The sequence below is a fragment of the Gigantopelta aegis genome, chromosome 9 (genome assembly GCF_016097555.1).
Source record: "Gigantopelta aegis isolate Gae_Host chromosome 9, Gae_host_genome, whole genome shotgun sequence".
Lineage (NCBI taxonomy): Eukaryota > Metazoa > Mollusca > Gastropoda > Neomphalida > Peltospiridae > Gigantopelta > Gigantopelta aegis.
The window spans coordinates 55,251,333-55,273,248 of NC_054707.1; the positions used below are offsets into that span (position 1 = coordinate 55,251,333).

Consider the following 21,916-nt stretch of genomic DNA (forward strand, 5'->3'; position numbering starts at 1 on the left):
AATAAGTCATGTTCTCACCAACGGGTACGTAAGAAATATAATTTTGACAGCTGTGTTCATCTTTCCTTGTTATACTTCATCAATTCTTACATTATTATGCCTCATATGTACAGAAATATTCTGGTATGCCTTAAATGATTTTGGGGTTAGTTTATACATACACCCGCCCAAAATGATCTGGAAGGCTTTGTACGAATTTTGGGCCAATTTCACACCTAATAGCTTAAAAGGATGTGGAATGCCTTTCATAAATTTGGGATGGTTAACGTACACCCCTAACTGCCTCAAAGGATATGGTGTACCAAGTGTACGTTATGGGGCCAAATTTGTTGTTTGTTGTTTTGTTTGTTTGTTTGTTGTTTTGGGTTTTTTAAATTACCTAAAAATACAACAACAATACAAGTTTGTTAAAACGTCTTATTTTATAATATTACTTCAAAATAAACTGTATTTATTGTTCCTGCACTGACATTTTACTATTTTCTTTTATGTGTTCCAGTTGTGTAAAGATGCGTAGATATGTTATTCAATCCCAAATTATACTCTAATAACTGTTCTAGAATGTATCACGGAGTGTGTGCATTTGTTTTAATAACAGCTCCAAAACACTTACTTTTCTTCTTATGTCAAATCAAACAGAAATTATATACAAAAACAACAATGTCCATGGAGTCTGTGATGGACTATAGCTACAGAAGATCCCTTGTTATGCTCTGATATATGTATTTCACCTTTTTCTTTATTCAATTTAAACGCAGGGTCGTACCCAGTGTGATGGGGGTAGGGGCAGAAAAAGATAGGATATTGTTATTTTTAGTTTAAAGTTCTCTTTGTCTAACTGGAAAAGACCCTATATCAGGGCGCCCCGATTCTCGTTTTACTGGATACAAGTTCTTTAGGATAGGCAGTGTTAGGACTGCTCTGAAATGTCAAATGTAACATACCACTTGAGCCTTGAATAATATAAACTTTAAAACTTTAAAAAGCGTCAGCCAAGAACTCCAGTCCAAAATGGTTTCAGTCAGAAACCAAAGTTCACTGTGGGCGACTACGATTTACAAAATAGTCCAGTAACAAACCACTGCATTGTGGATAACTGCTATTTACAAACAAGTTCCAATTTCTGTATCATGGTACTCTACAGCTCACTGACATCGGATAGTCTTTTACCATCACATAGATCATGTTCGAAAAATATCCGTGGTCCTCCTACGTGCACTGTCGTTCACTTTTACGCTAAAACCTGTAGCGTTGTGAATGTCTGTGTAACGACATCGCAGGACGATATTAAATCAGCGGCTGTTTAGCATGGTGTAAACAGAAGGAAGAAACCAACTGCGGCCAAGTGTAGTATTGTAAAGTGTTTTGTGTTGATGGGTAGGTAACATGTCATGAATTTAGAGTTGTATTGTCAGTTGTATTGATGGAAATCTGGACCCGTATTCACAAAAAAGTGTAAATTTACGTCTACGACTAGCACTTACATCTGCCGTAGATTTACGTTTACGTGCAAGAAGCACCTTATTCTCAAAGACGGTCGTAAATGTAAACGTAACTTAGTTGGACATAAATCTATGATTTAACACTCTCACTGGAGTAATTAAAAATACCTATTAGAAACGATGGCTACCAGGTAAATAACAAATGCGCAAAACGCAATTTTGTTTGTCGTCTGCTAACAATAACATCGAGAACAGTGAACCATAGCATTTTGGTATTGGTGAGGGTCCGCGTTTTGGCACGAACTTCAGGACATTTCTTAAAAAGGAAAAGATAACTCAGGAGAAATTGGCCGAGTCGAAAACATCGGTTCGATCGCCGACAAAAATATGTTCAATCCGTGGGTGTTTGCCATCGCAAACTGCTTCAATTACTAAAAATACTGCCAGTTTCCGTAAATAATAGTAAATAACGGCGATCGTGCTTGATTTATTATATGTACACGACTTACGTGCAGAGTTAGTTGTAACCGGAGGCACTCTTATATTTACGTCCAACTTTACACGTAACTTACGTTTTCGTTGTTTCGTGAATAGCTCTTCAGTCGTAGATTTACGTTTACGTGTAAAACTAGGCTTACGGTATTTTGTGAATATGGGTCCAGGTGGATAACATGTTATGACTTTCGACATGTATGCTGGCTGGTAGGTAATGCATTTTGACCAGAGATGTGAGCTGTATTGATTGAAATCTGGTGAGAAACGTGTTATGACTTTAAAGCTGTGAGCTGTGTTGATCGAAATCTAGTGGGTATCGTGTCACGACTTTAAAACTGTTGATGAAAATCTGGTGGGTATCGCGTCATGACTTTAAAGCTGTGAGCTGTGTTGATCGAAATCTAGTGGGTATCGTGTCATGACTTTAAAACTGTTGATGAAAATCTGGTGGGTATCGCGTCATGACTTTAAAGCTGTGAGCTGCATTGGTGGAAATCGGTTGGGTAGCGTGCCACGACTTTAAAGCTGTGTTGATGGAAATCTGGTGGGTATCACACCATGACTTTAAAAATGTGAGCTGTGTTGATGGAAATCTGGTGGGTATCACACCATGACTTTAAAGCTGTGAGCTGTATTGATGGAAATCTGGTGGGTATCGCAACATGATTTTAAAGCTGTGAGCTGTATTGATGGAAATCTGGTGGGTATCGCATCATGATTTTAAAGCTGTGAGCTGTATTGATGGAAATCTGATGGTATCGCGTCATGACTTTAAAGCTGTGAGCTGTATTGATGGAAATCTGGTGGGTAGCAGTGCACGTCGTCGTGGAAATCTCGATGCCGACTGTAAAAGGATAAAAAAAAAATTGTTTACAATACTGTTGAGATGTAGTCATTACAAGGAGCGTGTGTTTAACGACACCTTCACAGATGCTACTCTCGAATAACAGCAAGGCATATTTTATCTGCATTTAGACTGGACAGCACATATGACATTTGATATACCAATCGTGTGACACTGGCTAGGCCTGTGAAAACCCGACTAGGGCGAGCATTCGCGGTCGCTCGCTAGACTGGTTTTTGCATCTAACATTATGCAAATGTAATTTAATAGAAGACGATGGTACAAGGCAAATTGTTCGCCATCATTCAGCCTGAACACGGCAAAGATGTGCTAATCAAGGGCGATCAATCGCACCACCTACTGCAGTTCAACCATCGAGCTACATCCCGTCATCTGGGCTATGCATAACACATATTTAGGCTTTGGTCAAGGATGACGGGTTTTATTTAAAGACGCAAAGAATTTGCAAAACTGGCGTTAAAAAATTAATACTTACGTTGTACATTTGCCGTAAAGCTTCGTTTTCACACTTCCAGGCGTTGCCTGAAATTACAAGAGCAAACCAATATATAATGTAGCAAGTGGATTCTAGTCTATATATATTAAGTAACATTTACTTTTTAAAAACACATAAATATATCTTTATTACATTTACAATATTGCTATGCTGAATGGGGTTGTTTTTTTTTTCATATTTAAATATACACGTATGTACATAGTGAACTGTAACCCTGTTTAGTGACGTGGGCGGGGGGGGGGGGAGGGAGAGGGGGGCACTGGGTTCATGTCTCGCCCCAATCAAACCTTTTTTTTTACTGTATTAAATTTGATAAAACCATACATACATACATACATACATACATAGTGTGGGTTGGCCCCCCACCTCCCACCCCCACACCCCCCACCCCAATATAACATTCAGTGACTATTCTACCCTGTTGTTTTTCTCCTTTTTAAAAAATAATGATTCTACACGTAATGTGATATATTTAACTTCTTTTTTTAATTTCAAATACTGCTTTTGAGATGTGTAATATCAGATACATACCAATCCACGTTCTTGCCCTGCTCTTTTGAACTGTGGACCTCCTCGTAAAGTTGAACTACAAAGATAAAATTTAAATAACAACATTTTGGTTTTGATATAGGCCCTATATATATTGTCAACGGTAATATTTGTAGTAAATCTTAAGGCAAAGATGAATTTTACTTGTGGAAAGAAAGACAAAAAATGTTTTATTTAACGACGCACTCAACACATTTTATTTACGTCGTTAAATGAAACATTTCCTTCTTCCTTTTAGCAAGTCAGATTTGTTGCCGTCTGCTGATCGTTCATTTGTAAGGTTTTATCTTCACAATTCTGTAGCATTTTCATCAACAGTAAAGTTTAAATAAGTCAGTATCTAATTAGAAACCTTTACAAAGCCCTAAAACCAGTAATTTCACTGTCCTTTTTTGTCAGTTCATTAAAATTTACGATATCGGGTCCATATTGACTCATAGAAGTTGCTTAAAACAAGACATTTTCCAGTTTACTGGATAATGGGGTGCACTTTTGTTTGGTTTAAACAGAATATATTGCATTAAAAAATGTGTTTAATAATAATAAAATAAAAAAAATTGCGGCATGGAGATTGGCCAACGGGCATTAGACTATATTAAGGCCTCGTGTAATATTTTACAATAAGAATACTTTACAAGCAATAAAATAAAACATAATAATTACAACTGTTGTTTAAATACTAGGAAGGATTTGTTTTATGTTCAGGTTATTTTTCACGTGATCTGATCGGGATATATTTTATTTCACGTACAATAATTGCAAAATGTAGAAAGGTATTGTATTCACATTTTGGTCATCATCCTAATGGAATTTAGGATGTCGATAGTTTAAAATGTTAAATATTCTTTCATTAAGTATCGTATTGACGTTTTTATCATCACCCTAACAGAAAATAGAACGCTGACGTCAAGTCCCTGCCTATTCACGTGGATACTTTGATTCAAATCCAATACCACCAGCCCAATCCCAAACACAAAGTCGGCCCATTTCAAATCCAATACCACCAGCCCAATCCCAAACACAAAGTCGGCCCATTTCAAATCCAATACCACCAGCCCAATCACAAACACAAAGTCGGCCCACTTCAAATCCAGTACCACCAGTCCAATCCCAAACACAAAGTCGGCTCATTTCAAATCCAATACCACCAGCCCATTTCAAATCCAGTACCACCAGCCCAATCCCAACCAGCCCAATCCCAAACACAAAGTCGGCCCATTTCAAATCCAGTACCACCAGCCCAATCCCAAACACAAAGTCGGCCCATTTCAAATCCAGTACCACCAGCCCAATCCCAAACACAAAGTCGGCCCATTTCAAATCCAGTACCACCAGCCCAATCCCAAACACAAAGTCGGCCCATTTCAAATCCAATACCACGTGCCCAACCCCAAACACAAAGTCGGCTCATTTCAAATCCAATACCACCATTTCAAATCCAATACCACCAGCACAATCCCAAACACAAAGTCGGCCCATTTCAAATCAGGGTGTCGGGCTTTCTTCTCGTTACGTTTGTATTAGTAACTAACATGTAAGTTTAATGTCATTAGTAAATTTAAAATACCAGTTTAAATATTTGTGACGTTAGATTTAGAAAACAGTGTATTCTAGAGAATATTTGGCGAAAATAACAGTTTCCAACCTTAGCATTTATCAGAACTTATCTGAATGTGTTTCCGACCCTCTTTCGCTCAGTCGATACGTTTTGAAACAACTTGTTGTAAGGTAAATGGCATCTGGCCCCGTGGCTTAACGTCATGGCAACGCCATTCAAATAGCATTACGTTAAAGTCTGGACTTTATTAAAGTCTAGATTTTAAGTTTCATAAGCGCGGGCCCAGCTGTTTGCAAAGTATCCTTGAATAATTATGAAATATCATACCTGTTTGTATATATTTATCCCATATAGAAAACTAAATTCGTCTAGAATGCAACACTTTTCCTCAATATAGTCAAGTGAATCCACGTAAGCAGAACATTCAAACAGGTCTCTCTGTTGTAAAAGTCTTTCACGTCGGTGAGTATCGCTCACTGTGCTCACAGCTGATTTTGCCCTCATGTCAGATCTTCCGGAAAGACTTGACGGACATCTCCGATAACACACGGAAACTGATCGGATGTAGTTGGGTTCGACAACACCTGTTAAAGTGAAACGTTTTTATATACTGAACGGGAAAATAGCAATAACGTCAATGGACAACAATACAGAAAGATTATGAATCAAGATACGAGCTTAAAAACAGGAAAATATTTGTTCATAGATATCCTACAGTGATTGCAAACCACCCCCACCCCCCACCCCACTTCCACCCCAAAAAAACAAACAAAAAAACAACCAACAACCCCCAAAACCCACCAGAAAAACAACAACAAAAAAGAAAAAGAAAAGCAAAACACAAACAAACAACCTATTTTGCTAATAAATTGGAATAAGAGAATATACAGGTTTAGTCCATTTCAACAAAAGTCAGTGTAGTGTGACACAATAATACATGTACTTTGAAATATAATACGGGACTAAATACGTGTGTCTATATGCGTCTCAAATAATGCCATGGATCAAACATGAGAAAACTGGGGGTTTTCTTGTGGGTTTTTTTTTTTTTCTACAGTAGAGCTAATTTTTTTGTCTATTGAAAAACAGTATATGAACTATTGTGCGACCCTGCCTATAACATGTTCGGTTGAAAATAACAGACATATGCACGCACACGCACATACCACACGTTAAACATGTGTTTTAATATATCGTACATTATTGTAAGAAATATATCTGCAAATTTAACATTTTAATTTCCGTGTATACGTAGTTCATTGCCCTATTATTATTATTATCCATTCTTGATCAGTATTATCAACCGTGAAAAAAAAATTCGGTTAAACCCAGATTAGTAAAAGTCGACATGGATTTTCGATCTCATTCCATAACTTTCTTTCGCGTAATACATACGTATAATCTATATATACATAATCATGTATATATGAAAGCTAACAAACAAACGAGAGAGAGAGAGAGAGAGAGAGAGAGAGAGAGAGAGAGAGAGAGAGAGAGAGAGAGAGAGAGAGAGAGAGAGAGAGAGAGAGAGAGAGAGGGGGGGGGGGGTTGTTTGCTTTTGTTTTAACGACACCTCTAGAGCACATTGATTAATTAATCATCGGCTATAGGATGTCAAACATTTGGTAATTCTGACCCGTAGTCAACAGAGGAAACCGACTACATTTTTCCTAATGCAGCAAGGGATCTTTTATATGCACTTTCCTATAGAAAAGCACATACCACAGATTTGATATACCAGTCGTGGTGCACTGGCTGGAACGAGAAATAGCCCAATGGGCTCACCGACGGGGATCGATCCCAGACCGACCGCGCATCAAGTAAGCGCTTTACCACTGGGCTAGACAGACAGAGACAGACAGAGAGAGACGTTGGGGCGGGGGTGGAAAGAGAGAAAGAAAGAAAGAGACTCCGACAAAAACAATCACATAGACAGAGAAACGGATGGATAAACATTCAAAGAGACAGATAAATGCACCGACGAGGGTGACAACTTCGACACTTAGAAAAATGTTAGATGTTAGGCATACCTAACCACCTACTATAATTTGCTACAACAAGCTAGTGCCACGGGACAGATCAATTTCATTGACGGCAAAGAACATAAAGTCTAAGTGAGTTCACATAACTGTAATAAAGAAAACGAAAGTTTAACGAGGCCTCAGCACAATGGAAATGAGCGCTCAACTTCTTAGCTATGTACAGACTGCAAGCCCCGATAAACACCCTAAAAACAAACAAATTGTGTACAAAGAAAGATAACAAATTAAATAGAAATTTATCCAAACACAACGGCACTTGAGTACATGTATTTTTCGTGTTTGTCACGAAAGTCCGATACTTTCATTTATTTCCATGTCAGTGTACACAAATAAGTCGCCTCCTGTGAGCCATAATACTCTTTTGTATTCATGTCGTCACGAAGACTACTTCCTTTTCCCAATCGGCTGTTTATTTGTTTTGTTTGTTTTGTTTGTTTTGTTCGTTTTTACTCCACCAGAAACCACCTGTCTTTATTTATGCTTATGCACTCATTTTTATGACGGTGTCATCACATATTGGGGTCGTAAAAAAACAAAAGAACAACCAACCGGTCTCGGTGGCGTCGTGATTAAGCTATTGGATTACAGGCTGGTAAGTACAGGGTTCGCAGCCCGGTACCGGCTCCAACCCAGAGCGAGTCCTTAAGGGCTCAATGGGTAGGTGTAAGGCCACTACACCCTCTTCTCTCTCACTAACAACTAACAAATTAACCCACTGTCCTGGACAGACAGCCCAAATAGCTGAGGTGTGTGCCCAGGACAGCGTGCTTGAACCTTAATTGAATATAAGCATAAAAATAAGTTGAAGTGAAATGAAAGAACAAACAAAACAATGTGCTCTAGTGGTGTCGTTAAACAAAACAAACGTTTACTTTCTATACTGTGTTGACAGAACAGAACTTTATAACATACATATTCTGATTTTGACAAGACAAATAATAGGAATACATTGCTTGGTACATAATTATATGAATACAAATACAGTACATAATATTACATTATAAAGATATGTGTATTAACAATATAAATACATGATATTAGTACATTATAGAGATATGTATATTAACAATATACATGTAGATACATTCCGCGAGGTAACAGTAGAGATATATTGTAAAATATAATTATTCAATTTTTATAAACGTGCATAATTTGATGTAAAAAAAGAAAAAGAAAAAAAGTTTCATAAATTAACACTAAAGACATAAAATAATGTAATACGGTTTAATTTCATTAACTGTTTAAAATATGGTAATTTTGGTTGTTGTTGGGTATTGTTGTCGTTATGGACGTTTAAATACTTGAGAAAAAAAAAATAGATTCATGAATTTAGCCCTTTTTGTTTTACTTTTTACTGCTCATAAGTTCTCTAAATTTATATATATTTGGTCGGATATAATAATATGGACGTAAACATTCTTTCCGGGTATTATTGAAAAAACTACATACAAATAAATAATGAAATTCGTCTCCTATATCGTTTTCATCACAAATAGTACAAAGTCTATCTTCTAATAGAACTGTATTCCAACGTCGTCTCAACAGGTTAAAAGTTAATCAATCAATCAATCAATCAATCAATCAATCAGATAAAGAAACAAATAATCAATCAATCTACCAATCTAATTAAATTAATTACTAGACCAGTAGACCAGTAGAGCTAATTTTAATCAGATTGTCAATCTACCAACCAGAGAGTCAATCAGTCAAACAATCAATCAGCTAAATATTTTTTATACAGGAATGATACGAAAAACACACATCAACATATGAAACAAAACAATACATCAACATATGAAACAAAACAATACATCAACATATGAAACAAAACAATACATCAACATACGAACACCCATATTAATTTAGTTGTCTTTAATGTATTTAAAATTATTGTTTGAATCGCATTAGTTTTTGTGTCTGTTAATATCATTGTCTTGTGATCAAATTAATTTTACCATTATATATATATTATTAATATTAAAATATTCGCATATATTGAGTGGAATATTTAAGGCGATGAACGTAAGTCTCTATATAAGAAAAAGAAGAAGAAGAAGAAGAAGAAGAAGAAGAAGAAGAAGAAGAAGAAGAAAGAAAGAAAGAAACAGAAAAACAAGAAAAATCAAAGACAAATTTACATCTTGTTCCAGACTTACATCCCATAGTAAATCCAAATAAACGATGATCGTAGACGCTAAGACTGGTATTCGGTGTTGTTCAGAAAGTGTTCTGTCCATCAATATATCCAGTACCTCTTAATTAGTTTTCCGGCAGCCACGTACAAACATCAACACACAAAACAACGCCAATAGTGCATACAGACATGACTGGACATATTACTGGAATTCCAGAAATCATTAACATGTCAAATCCTCACATCTACGCCATTATGGCATATTCAATGAGCAACAAACCGTATTGTATTGTACCCTAATTACAAACACTTCACAAGGTCTTTTCACCCCGGTGAATAAAGACCCGGCTTTATGTCGAGTCAGTCAGTCACATTGTATATATAAATTAATATATTTATACCACGGCTTACTGATTCTATGGCGGCAGTAGCATTACAACAACCCTTATAAATCCGAAATATAACAGTAGTCTAATTAATAACTCTGTGATGTAGGCGATAACGTCATGTGGCGTAGGTTGGAATACGCGTTTTGGCATGAACCACAAAACAGACACGTGTGCATAGGGAGGATTTCGTGGGTCGAATACGCTGCCCGAGAGAGAGAGAGAGAGAGAGAGAGAGAGAGAGAGAGAGAGAGAGAGAGAGAGAGAGAGAGAGAGAGAGAGAGAGAGTGAGAGTGAGACCCGACGACACATAGGCTACTCCAACTACCAATAAAGTAGCAAAGTATAATTTATAAGCAGGACAGTACATACCGCTGCATCTGATGTATCAGTTGTAGAGCACTAGTTAGTACGGAGAAAAATCAATTACATCGAGGTCGATAGATCCTACGATCAATCGAGCATCTCAAATTAGGCGAGCTACGACAAACATGAAGAGAGTAACAGAGAGAGAGAGAGAGAGAGAGAGAGAGAGAGAGAGAGAGAGAGAGAGAGAGAGAGAGAGAGAGAGAGAGAGAGAGACGAATGATAAAGCATAAAATCGAAAGAATTGTCATTCTGAGCATCGCTATATGGTGACTTTGACCCAGCATTCAATAGGAATATTGAAAACTACTAAACCCACTTGACGAACACACAAATATTTACTTTATTCTCTGTCCATCTAACATGTCCCAGAATGATGCTAAGCGACTCGCTGTATTTTCCTTACTAATTTTATGTCACCCTCCCTTACTGCTCCGGTGTGCAATATTCTAAAGGTTCAACGAAGTGCAAATTCAGTTTCAGTTTTCATACACACGATCCTTGGACAGTGGTCTATATCTTTGGTTGACTATGACAACGCGTACATCTCTTATACCAATATCCAGTGTATTCCCTTCATTAAACATGTCATTAAGGTGAGGCAACTCGCTCCAGTAGACACAGGTATATTCATATTAAACGTAAACACAATCTAGGGTTAGACCGCTTTGAGAACACGCGTGAAATTGCAATCAGCAGTTAAAGAGATATATCACATATAAGCGATAATATTAAAACCCGTTCAGGCGTAGGTGGAAAGAATGAGCCGGAGCTAGGAAAATCAATTAGTGTACGGCAATCAACCTTCAGAGGCGTGACGACTATCCCGTTAATAGTCATTTATTGAGCTGCATTGTGGGCCATCTTTTGTTGGGATTATATATATATATATATATATATATATATATATATATATATATATATATATATATATATATATATCTCCTGTTATTTATTTATTTATATTATTTATTCATATTTATATAGTTATTTATTTTCGTACTAATATCTAGTCAAGGTTCAAGGACACCGTCATTATATCCGTTTATACCGTAAACTACCGTCTGAATGTAAATAAACTCAATTTCACTTTATTTGTGATTGGTAGACATTTTGTGCATTGACATATTGACCACTGACATTTTGTCCTTTGACATTTTGACCGTTGACGTTCTGTCTGCACACCCACTTTAGTAATGGACACTGCACTGCACTGCACTGCACTACACTACACTAATTAAATCGTTAAAATTCACACCATCTTAAGTAGTGATACAGATAGCGATGTAATAGTTTTAAGCCATAACTAGACCGTTAAAACTAAAGATTGTGAAATATTTTAATTAGAAGATTTAATAGACAGAAATAAGTCAACTTATGTCTTTATTTAGTTATTTACCTGGCAGTCACTTCAGTTAGTGATAGTTATTCAATCAGTCAGCGAGTCACAGTTAGTCGGTTATTTATGAAATCAGTCAACTAGCCATAGTCAGCCAGTCAGGTCACTCCATTCAGATAAAATCAAGTCAGCCAGTCACAGTCAGTCAATCAATCAATGAGTTAATCAATCACTGTGAGTCAATTAGTCAGTCAGTCAGCCACAGTCAGTCAGTCACAGTTGGTTAATCAGGCAGGCAGTCACAATCTGTCAGCTAGTCACAGACAGACAGTCAGTCGGTTACAGTAAGTTAGTCAGTCAGTCGGTCAATCACAGTCAGCGACTCAGTCAGTCAATCAGTCCGTCCGTCAGTCAGTCAGTCAGCCTGTCAGTCAATCAATCGACCGACCGACCGACCGACCGACCAACCGACCGACCGACCGACCGACCGACCAACCAACCGATCGATCGATCAATCAACCAATCAGTCAATCGGTGAGTCAGTCAATAAGTGAGTCAGTCAATAAGTGAGTCAGTCAGTGAGTAAATCACAGCTAGTCAGCCAGTGAGTAAATCACAGTCAGTCAGTCAGTCAGTCAGTCAATCAATCAATCAATCAATCAATCAATCAATCAATCAATCAATCAAATCAATCAAATCAATCAAATCAATCAATCAATCAGTGAGTCAGTCAATAAACCAGGCAGACAGTGAGTAAGTCACAGTTAGTCACTCAGTCACAGTCGGTCAGTCAGTCAACCAGTTAGTCAGTAAGTAAGTCAGTCAGTCAGTCAATAAACCAGTCAGTCAGACAGTCACAATCAGCAACTGCAAGTCAGTCAATCAGATTTTTATAAAGGGAAATACGTTTATTTCTTGCTCTTTTACACTCTTTGTTTTCCTACCCTCAAACTATTTAACCTACTTAACTATTTTTATATTAACCTCTCGAGGAACACTGTGTGCAATAGATATCCAGTGACGCCTAGAAACATTATAATTAGTTTTCTGATTAATGTTTGCAGGGGACCTTGTGTCAATGCTGTTGGCCTTGTGTCTATAGTAGACAACAGAACCTGGAGAGTAAACACGTGACAGTACGTGGTGGATCAGTGCCATGTTTACACACTATAAATTACTGTATGTCGCTCGCGCATATTGATCTCACAAACAGCATGAAATCCAAATCTCAGTTCCATGACACATTCGTAACTAAGAAGTCCAGTTAACATTTGAAATATACGCTCTACCTTCATTTTTTTCACCTTTTAAACAAAACCTATACTTATTTTATCTGCTGTTTTCTATTATAACAAATTGTTTATTTTTCAGTCTCTCTTTGTATGTGTCTCTGTCTGTCTGTCTGTCTGCCTCTCTCCCTCCCCCACCCCCCCTCTCTCTCTCTCTCTCCCCTCTCTCTCTCTCTCTCTCTCTCTCTCTCTCTCTCTCTCTCTCTCTCTCTCTCACACCCACACACGTCTCTCTCTCTCTCTCTCTCTCTCTCTCTCTCTCTCTCTCTCTCTCTCTCTCTCCCACCCTCCCTCCCTCTCACTCACTCTCTCTCACTCTCTTTCTCTGTGCGTGCGTGCGTGCGTACGTGTGTTCATGTTGTACTATAAATCATGCGAACAATTTTGTGATGGTCCCATTGAGTTTAGCCTGGAGAAGAGACGTGTTCATACTCATTATCTAGACTATAACGCCCGATGTCTCGCTAATAGTTAAACTACTATTCCCGATTCAAGTTAAACTCGACCATCTAGATATGAACCAAGTTAATATTGTGCACACTTTCTCAACACTACTTACGCATAAACTTAATGTGTTTCAGTTTATACCTGCATCAACTGTAAAAATCAAGGTGGCCAGTTTTCTCCTGAATTGTGAATCATGGTTGAGCCGTCAACGAGAATTCGGACCTAAGTACATGTAAACAATGTGCCGGGGTGGTAAACAAGCACACTTTATTCTCTACATAATATGATTCACGATACACATATATTACATAGGCTCCATGAACGTATCAGTTGAACCTAGAGAGGATAGAGGAGGCAGAGGCCAACTGTCCTCCAACAAACATTCTTAAGGGTGTTATTCAGTTTCCAAGTGTGCTATTCAGTTTTCAGTTTCCAAGTGTGCTATTCAGTTTACAAGTGTGCTATTCAGTTTTGAAGTGTCGTTTTGAAAGACTATATTACTGTACCATACTGGTACCCCCTCCCCCCCCCCCCCCCCATAATGAAATTGTTTTAAGCTATGTTCTGGATACATGTACACCCTTACTAGCTCAAGAATATTTACATGCATCAACCCTGAAGCTATAGTCCTTTAAAACGGAAGAGGTTTTGCATGTAAAAGCAAAGATTAAGAAATGGAACCTTCACATCAGCGGTTATTTTATAAACGCTAACACACAGAACACCCTGATAATATTCTCTGTACTATGAAGCTAAACAGTCGGACAAAAGATGACAGTTCGGGGTACGCCCTGTATTGATATGTTTTCAAAACATAAAACGTACCTTTCAAAACATAAAACTTTGATAATGTATACCCTACTCATAAAAATAATAATAATACAAATTTAAACAAACAAACAAAAGAAGGGACAAAAAGAAAGGGGCGAAAAGAAGAAGAAGAAACGATACAAAATGAAAACAAACAAGCACAAATGACCAAAAATATCTGTTCATGATTTACCAAGTATGCACGACTGGTGAAGATTATTCAAGCAAATAAAAATACCACTATAGCTCACCGCTGTCGTTGCCACGGTTAATGAATTCTATCCACTTTCTCCCGTCTCGTTGAATCCCTCCCGATTGCATTGTAACCGTATCACTCGAGGATCCTCGGCTTGTGGCTCTTATCGAGAGAAAACGACCCTTAAATACGGTTATAGTGCACGACTCCAGAAACGGTACACAAAAAACACTGTCGTTTCGAAATGGATATCCGAGTGTCAAAATACGCGCATATGAATGTCCGCACGCAATCATTATACGTATACAAGGTATAGTCTAAAATATTAATTAATTTCTCAAAGGTGTAGGGCAAATCTATATTTTTAATTTTCTTAAATTAAACTAAAACTAAACAACCAAAACGCAAACGAACTTCCGGGGGAAAAAAACCTTTTGCTAGTGGGTTGAAAGAGCCAGGCGTTGTCCGATGTTTACAACAAAAAACGCTGTTTCAAAATGGGCGCCAACGGTAAAATACACACACACACACACACACACACACACACACACACAGACACACACACGCACAGACAGACAGACACACACACACACACAGACAGACACACACACACACACACACACACACACACAGACACACACACACACACACACACATTACGGAAGTCGTACCGAACTTTGCGCGGATATAAGGGATGCTTCTTGATTAGACTTTTTGTAACAAAATTCTGGATAATTTAAAATTTGCGTAACCCATTTATCGGTTGCGCAAAAACAAATTCAGGTAACCCATTCCTCTTCTGTGTAACCTGTTATGTCCACGTAAATGATGACCTTCATTTAGGCGAGACGTACCCAATGGTAAAGTGTTCGTTTGATTCGCGGTCGGTCAAGGATCGATCCCCGTCGGTGGGCCCATGGGTTATTTTTTGTTCTAGTCACTGCACCACGACTAATATATCAAAAGGTCATGGTGTGTGCTATTCTGTCTGTGGGATGGGGCATATAAAAGATCCCTTGCTACTAATGGAAAAATGTAGCAAGTTTCTTTCCTCTTGTAAACATTACCAAATTAAAATTACTTTTTCTTGAGCATTTACACAATTTTCACAGGTCTGTTTCTTGGGATAGCTGTTATTTGCTTCTCCTTCCTTGTTCATCTATATTTTTTTTTTAAAGTATTCTAAAGTTATACGCCGTTTTCAGTGTCGCGTAGTATAACTATTAAAAGTCCGGGTGGCTCCGCACGAACTCGCTCTAGAGAGATCGAGATGATTGTCATATTAGATATACAGATCAACCGTCTACCATTACTCACAGTCAGCTGACAAGACCTGCTGGGATTTCACACAACGTGTCAATAAAAACACACACACACTCACACAACAATAATTATCATCACACACACACTTAACGGACGCACTTGAAATATTCCTTTGTGTGCAATCATGACTGTCTCTTGACGCGCGTATAATATGGTATATATACCAGTATTTAACTGAAATGGTCGACTGGTAATACGTGTAACATTATATATTACCAGTGGTACAGCGTTCGCTTGATGCGCGGTCGGTCTAGGATCGATCCCCGTCGGTGGACCCATTTGGGCTATTTCTCGTTCCAGCCAGTGCTCCACAACTGGTGTAACAAAGGCCGTGGTATGTACTATCCTGTCTGTGGGATGGTGCATATAAAAGATCACTTGCTGTTAATCGAAAAGAGTAGCCCATGAAGTGGCGACAGCGGGTTTCCTTTCTCAATATCTGTGTGGTCCGTAACCATATGTTTGACGCCATATAACCGTAAATAAACGTGTTGAGTGCGTCGTTAAATAAAACATTTCCTTCCTTTATATATAGTACTTAGCCATGTCCAGGAGCCTGAGCGCTCGAGAACATTTTTACTGGTACTATCGTCTTCTACGACCCTATCTAGCAATCGTGATATCTCGCCCACCTGAATATGCCTTTGATATATATTTAACTGAACAGGTTCCAGCCAGTGCACCACAACTGGTATATCAAAGGTCATGGTATGTGCTACGATGTCTGTGGTAAAGTGCATTTAAAAGATCCCTTGCTGCTAGCGGGTTTCCTCTCTAAGACTATAGGTCAAAATTAACTAATGTTTGACATCCAATAGCCGTTGATTATTAAGTCAATGCGCTCTAGAGCTGTTGTTAAACAAAAGAAATTTTTAACTTTTAACTGAAATGGTTGACTGGTGATAGGTGCACCATGTCCATTAATATCTCTAACAGCAGGCTACAGGTTGTTGATGTCAACTTGACTTTCGTGCTTATATACGCTTCAGGTACAAGCACCTCAGACTGTCTGTCCAGGACAGAGGTCAATGGTAAGTGTTAAGTTAGAAATATTTTTAAAAAGAAAATATACATTTGTTTTTCCTGCCTTGCCTTTCCACAGTTTTTTTCCTTCACTCAAACTATTAACCTCTTAGGAAAACTATATACTGCGGTCCAACAGATACGCAGTGACGCTTTGAAACATTTAGCTAAATTTACGAAACCTATTCTTCTTAAACGCGGTGTTTAGACATTGTAAATGTATGTAAGCTACACGCGTGTTAGTCAAAAACACGCTTCGTAAATTCGATCCATTATGATTAAGTTTCTGATCAATGTTTGCAGGGGACCTTTTGTCAGTGTTATTATTCTAATGCCTATAGCAGGCTACAGGTTGTTGATGTCATGTCAACTTGACTTTCGTGCTTATATCCACTTCAGGTTCAAGCACTCAGTTCTGGGCACACAGCTCAGACTGCCCCGGCAAGGTCGATGGTTAATGCTTAGTATAACGAGCTACACCTCCCCGTTGATCCGCCCGTACACACGTTCAACTATTTGCACAGTCCCAGAATGAGACAATCACGTGTGTTTGGTCTTAACACCTGCAGTCTAATTATTATTTTAAGTTTATTAACCTCAGGGACAAATATGGTAGTGTCATGTTGTAGTAAACGATTTTATACAATGTCAGTGATACAGATGCATGTTTATAGTATACAAAAATAATAAACATCGATAGATATATATGACATGTGGGGTTTACGATAAAGCTCGAAGTAAAATGAGACAAAATTAAAATATGGCGGGGGGGGGGGGGGGGGGGAGAGAAAAGAAGGAACGAGAAAACAATGAAATAAAGAATGATTTTGGAGACAGACGTTAGTATATATATATATATATATATATATATATATATATATATATATATATATATATATATATATATATATATATACTCTTTAAAAAAAAGTAGGGGAACCTGAAATAGAAATTTTAATATCAACTATTAGACCGAACATACGTTTTGACCACAGACATCCTAGTAAAGAACGTTCAGGTCGGTTTATCAACACATCGAAACGCATTCCATAGTTTGCACGTGCGTGGGGCATCATTCTCAATTTTGACAATTTCCAAGAAGGTCGATTAATCACTGTGGAACATTATTTCTGTCAATCTTTCTGTTGATCATACAGTTGTTATTGTTTTGTTTTTAGTCATTTTTATTGTTTGAATTTGCGATTTACTGATTAAAAAAACGTCAGCTTTCAAATTTCACTTTTGACCCCAATCGTCCTTCAAGATCTTTGGTGGTCATAAAACCTACTGTAATACTGAACTACCGGTTGTAGTGTTTGCCCAATTAATTCAATATTATCATATAACCATTCCCCACAGCTAATATGCCTTACAATTTTGGCAATTGTAAGTCCCCCTACTTTTTTAAGAGTATATATATATTTTCAAAAAAAAAACTTGACATTGATTTTCAAAGTTTAATTAAAAACAAAACCTGGAAGACATGATACAAGCAACCAAAGTTCAAGACGCCTTGGGAAGGGGATTACTCTGTACATGTCCGAAACAGTATCTCTGGGAATCCACCTGAAACATATACAAAGGCATATTTGTGACATAGGGGTGGGCAAAATGTCAGTATCGGTTATGACCCCCAGGAGCCCTGATGACAACTGCTTGACAACGGTAAAGCACTGAAGTAATCAAACGTTGCACGACACGTTGTGGAATGTTCTCTCAGCTGCAGTGCCGTAAGAAATTGCGGAAGTGTCTGGGGCGATATATTCCTCCGGCGTACACGCTGATCCAGTGCATCCCATAGATGTTCTATTGGGTTTAAATCCGACGAACGGGTAGGCCACGGTAATGTCTCATCTGAGAACAAAACAGTCCATCTCACGTAGAACGTGTCCATCTCACTCTTTGCTGGCACCATTGCAGACGCTCTAAGTGACGTGGGGTCAAAACGTTACGTCGCACTTGTCTTCTAGGGAAAATTCCTGCCTCCCGCAGCCGATTACGAACCGTCTGGTCAGAAATTCTGCGTAGTCCAGGGATTTGTGTCGCTGTGGTTGTTACTGTTGTGGTTCGATTTCGAAGATGATACACCCGGATGTATCGATCTTGAGCGGCGGTGGTTACTCTGGGACGACCTGACCTTGGCCTGTCATTAACACTGAGTGGTGTTGTACCGTGCCCATAAAGCAGAGATGGTCTGTCTGGAGACGCCAAAGTGCCTTGCGACAGCTTGTTGAGTTGGCCCTGCTTGCAACCTCCCAATGGCATTATTGCGTTGAGCTGACGTCAACCTTGGCATCATTGCGTTGCCAACAGTGTAGTTATGAGGTCTGTTTGAACCACTGCTGATGTGGCCTTTTATGTCCCACCAACGGAAGGTTCGGCATGCAAAGTTACAGAACTTCATGATGGACGTGCTTCTCTGATGATTGCACTTTTGCGTTTCAGTACAAACGTCGACTAATGCTATGTGTTGAAATAACACCAAGGACAATTTTCGGCATGCCCATTTTCTAGAAATCTGGACCAAGGTGCCCAATATTTCATCAAATTATTTGAATTGAGATTTTATGTAAAATATTTATTTTCCAGTTTGTATTTTATCTTTTGAAATATTTAAATCAATATTTATATCAATATGTTAGGTTCCAGCTTATGCATTTTACTTCTGTTGTATATTATATTTTACATTAATATTGAGTCAATCGACAAATACCATCATGGGTTTATTAACATCAACAATATTACTATTAGCAACTGTACTTGATAATCAACTGCTATCCTCCAACAGCACAACAACGGCACAACAACGGCAAAGGGTGTGTTCTTGAAATGCATGAAACGACTGCACATGACTTTTGCAAATCCTAATCGAAAACTCAAATTTAATATGTCTGTATATTTTCTAAAAGTGTGTCCTGTAAAAAGTAAAATACATCTGAAACGCAGCATGGGTCTAGAATTTTAACAAAAAAACCCACGAAAGACGATCATACAACAATTTTATTTGAAAGCATATAATTATGAAATACGTATATATGCTTCTAGAACAATCCACCGATCGTAAAGTACTCTATCCAAGTACAAAGACTTTAATAATGTTAAATGAAATGAAACTAAAACAATACATGATGGCTGGTGACTGCAAATCCACTGTATTTTAAGTCATAAAACCCCGCTGATCACTCTTCGACTGGCTGTATCCAATATGGCGCCGGATTATGATAAAAAGGACAGATGACTGACGTAACTGATGCTGATATCCTTCCCATTTACTAGAGACTTCACGTGCCAACCGCCCACTGGATACGTCACTGTAAAGAAAACTCACGTCTCTTTATACAGTTACGATTCTACATTATTTATTCTCTAAATATTTAAAAAACAAAGTGTCAACTAGCAGGATTCGTACCTATTCGCATGACATTTGACAGCCCGCGACCTTACCCACTCGACCATTGGGTCTTCCACACACTTTGTTTAAAACAAGGATACCTTAGGCTCAGGAAAAGCAATAAAGATAAATAACAAGAAATTTTGAAACTGAAAGCCTCAGGCAACAATACAAGATTATATTTACTACTCAAAAGAATTTAAGGGTCAGACGATATTTTCGACATTATTTTCTGAATGTCAGTTATATTAGCTAGACTATAATGTCACGCATGGTATTGTTCCATTTTGACGAAAGTGGGTCTAAGCAACCCATAAATGAATTAAAATCCACTGTCATTGACACTGTCGACTAGTTCTAATGGCGAAAACATGCTTACATTTGCACGTAAATTAGGGCGAAAGCGAAAGGTCTGCTAAGTGCCCATAACTTGCTTTTTCACAAAGCGCTTCATTTGCACGCTTTGCATGTGTATTCCATGTTCCCAATGCTGAATTTCTGTATAATTGGAGCTTGCGTTCGTGTACGGTGCACACTCCAAATTCGACAATGGTACGACTTCAACTGACTATCGAAGATCGAGGAAGGGCTATTGCTTGGCTTCAGGATGGCAATACGCAAAGAAATGTTGCTCTGAGACTTGGTGTCAGTCAGAGTGTCGTTGGCCGACTGTGGCAACGGTACCAAGCAACGAATTCTGTTCGAAATCGTCCACGTTCGGGAAGACCCCGAAGCACTACAAATAGAGAGGACCGCTACATCACCAATACGGCTCTACGTCAACGCACAATCACTGCACGCCGATTACGTGACAATCTGCGGACTGCGACTGGAACTCGTGTCTGATCAAACCATACGCAATCGTCTGAGAGCCAATAATCTACGCTGCCGTCGCCAGGCTGTTCGACCACCACTCCTACCACGTCACAGAACGGCCAGACGTCACTGGTGCACGCTTCATCTGCGGTGGCAACGCGTTCAGTGGGGTCGAGTGATGTTCACTGATGAGTCCAGGTTTAGACTCCAGTTCAACGACGGTCGGGTTCGTGTCTACAGACGTCCTGGGGAGCGCTTCGCTGACGTTAACGTTAGACAACGTCACCGGTTCGGTGGTGGCAGCGTCATGGTGTGGGGCGGCATCTCTATCCACCACAGGACCCCCCTCTATGTGGTGGATGGCAATCTGAATGGAATCCGCTATCTGAATGAGATTATCCGGCCGTTGGTTCTCCCAGGCCTTCAGCAGATTGGCGGCGGGGCAGTTCTGCAGGATGACAATGCCAGACCCCACCGCGCCAGGGTGGTAACGGACTTTCTAAGACAACAAGGTATCGCCAGGATGGATTGGCCAGCATATTCGCCTGACTTGGCCCCAATAGAGAACGCCTGGGACGAATTAGGCAGGAGAGTTCGGGATAACCATGCCCCTCTGGCCAACCTTCATGATCTGGGTCAGCTTCTTATGGCAGAGTGGCAGGCCATTCCCCAAGAGTTCTTCAGACGTCTGATCAACAGCATGAGGCAACGATGTGTCGAGTGTATCGCGCCAGGGATGGATTCACACACTATTAAACGAATGTTCTAATGTGTAAAATCCATGTTTGACAACCTTCAACTTTGACAGCATGTCATGTGACTTTCTTGTATACAGTGACGTTTATTTGTGGGTTTTTGTAAATATGGAACAATAAATAAAATATTTGGTGTAGTTTACATCATCAATCTAATACACTCTGAAACTTATTTGGTTATAAATTTTTGACCC

The 21,916-nt window shown here is 38.7% G+C and overlaps 2 protein-coding genes across 3 annotated transcripts in view; both read right to left on the bottom strand.

Annotated features, from left to right (window-relative positions):
- Positions 1-2,106: 2,106 nt before the first annotated feature.
- LOC121381195 lies at positions 2,107-14,872 on the bottom strand. Of its 2 annotated transcripts, none has more exons than XM_041510384.1 (5): positions 14,470-14,872; positions 5,733-5,989; positions 3,830-3,884; positions 3,278-3,324; positions 2,107-2,781 (listed from the first exon to the last, which is right to left on the bottom strand). In XM_041510384.1, the coding sequence occupies exons 1-5, from the start codon at positions 14,708-14,710 to the stop codon at positions 2,701-2,703; spliced, it is 681 nt and encodes a 226-aa protein (XP_041366318.1). In that variant the 5' UTR covers positions 14,711-14,872; the 3' UTR covers positions 2,107-2,700. The 2 variants fall into 2 exon arrangements, with proteins under 2 accessions (XP_041366318.1, XP_041366319.1); XM_041510385.1 differs by lacking the exon at positions 14,470-14,872 and adding an exon at positions 9,604-10,182.
- Positions 14,873-19,746: 4,874 nt separating this feature from the next.
- LOC121381652 overlaps positions 19,747-21,916 on the bottom strand; it is a 41,075-nt gene continuing 38,905 nt past the window's right edge. Inside the window, exon 13 of the mRNA XM_041510991.1 lies at positions 19,747-20,071. Coding sequence (XP_041366925.1) covers positions 19,977-20,071 — 95 coding nt within the window. The 3' untranslated portion in view covers positions 19,747-19,976. The remainder of the gene's footprint in view (positions 20,072-21,916) is intronic.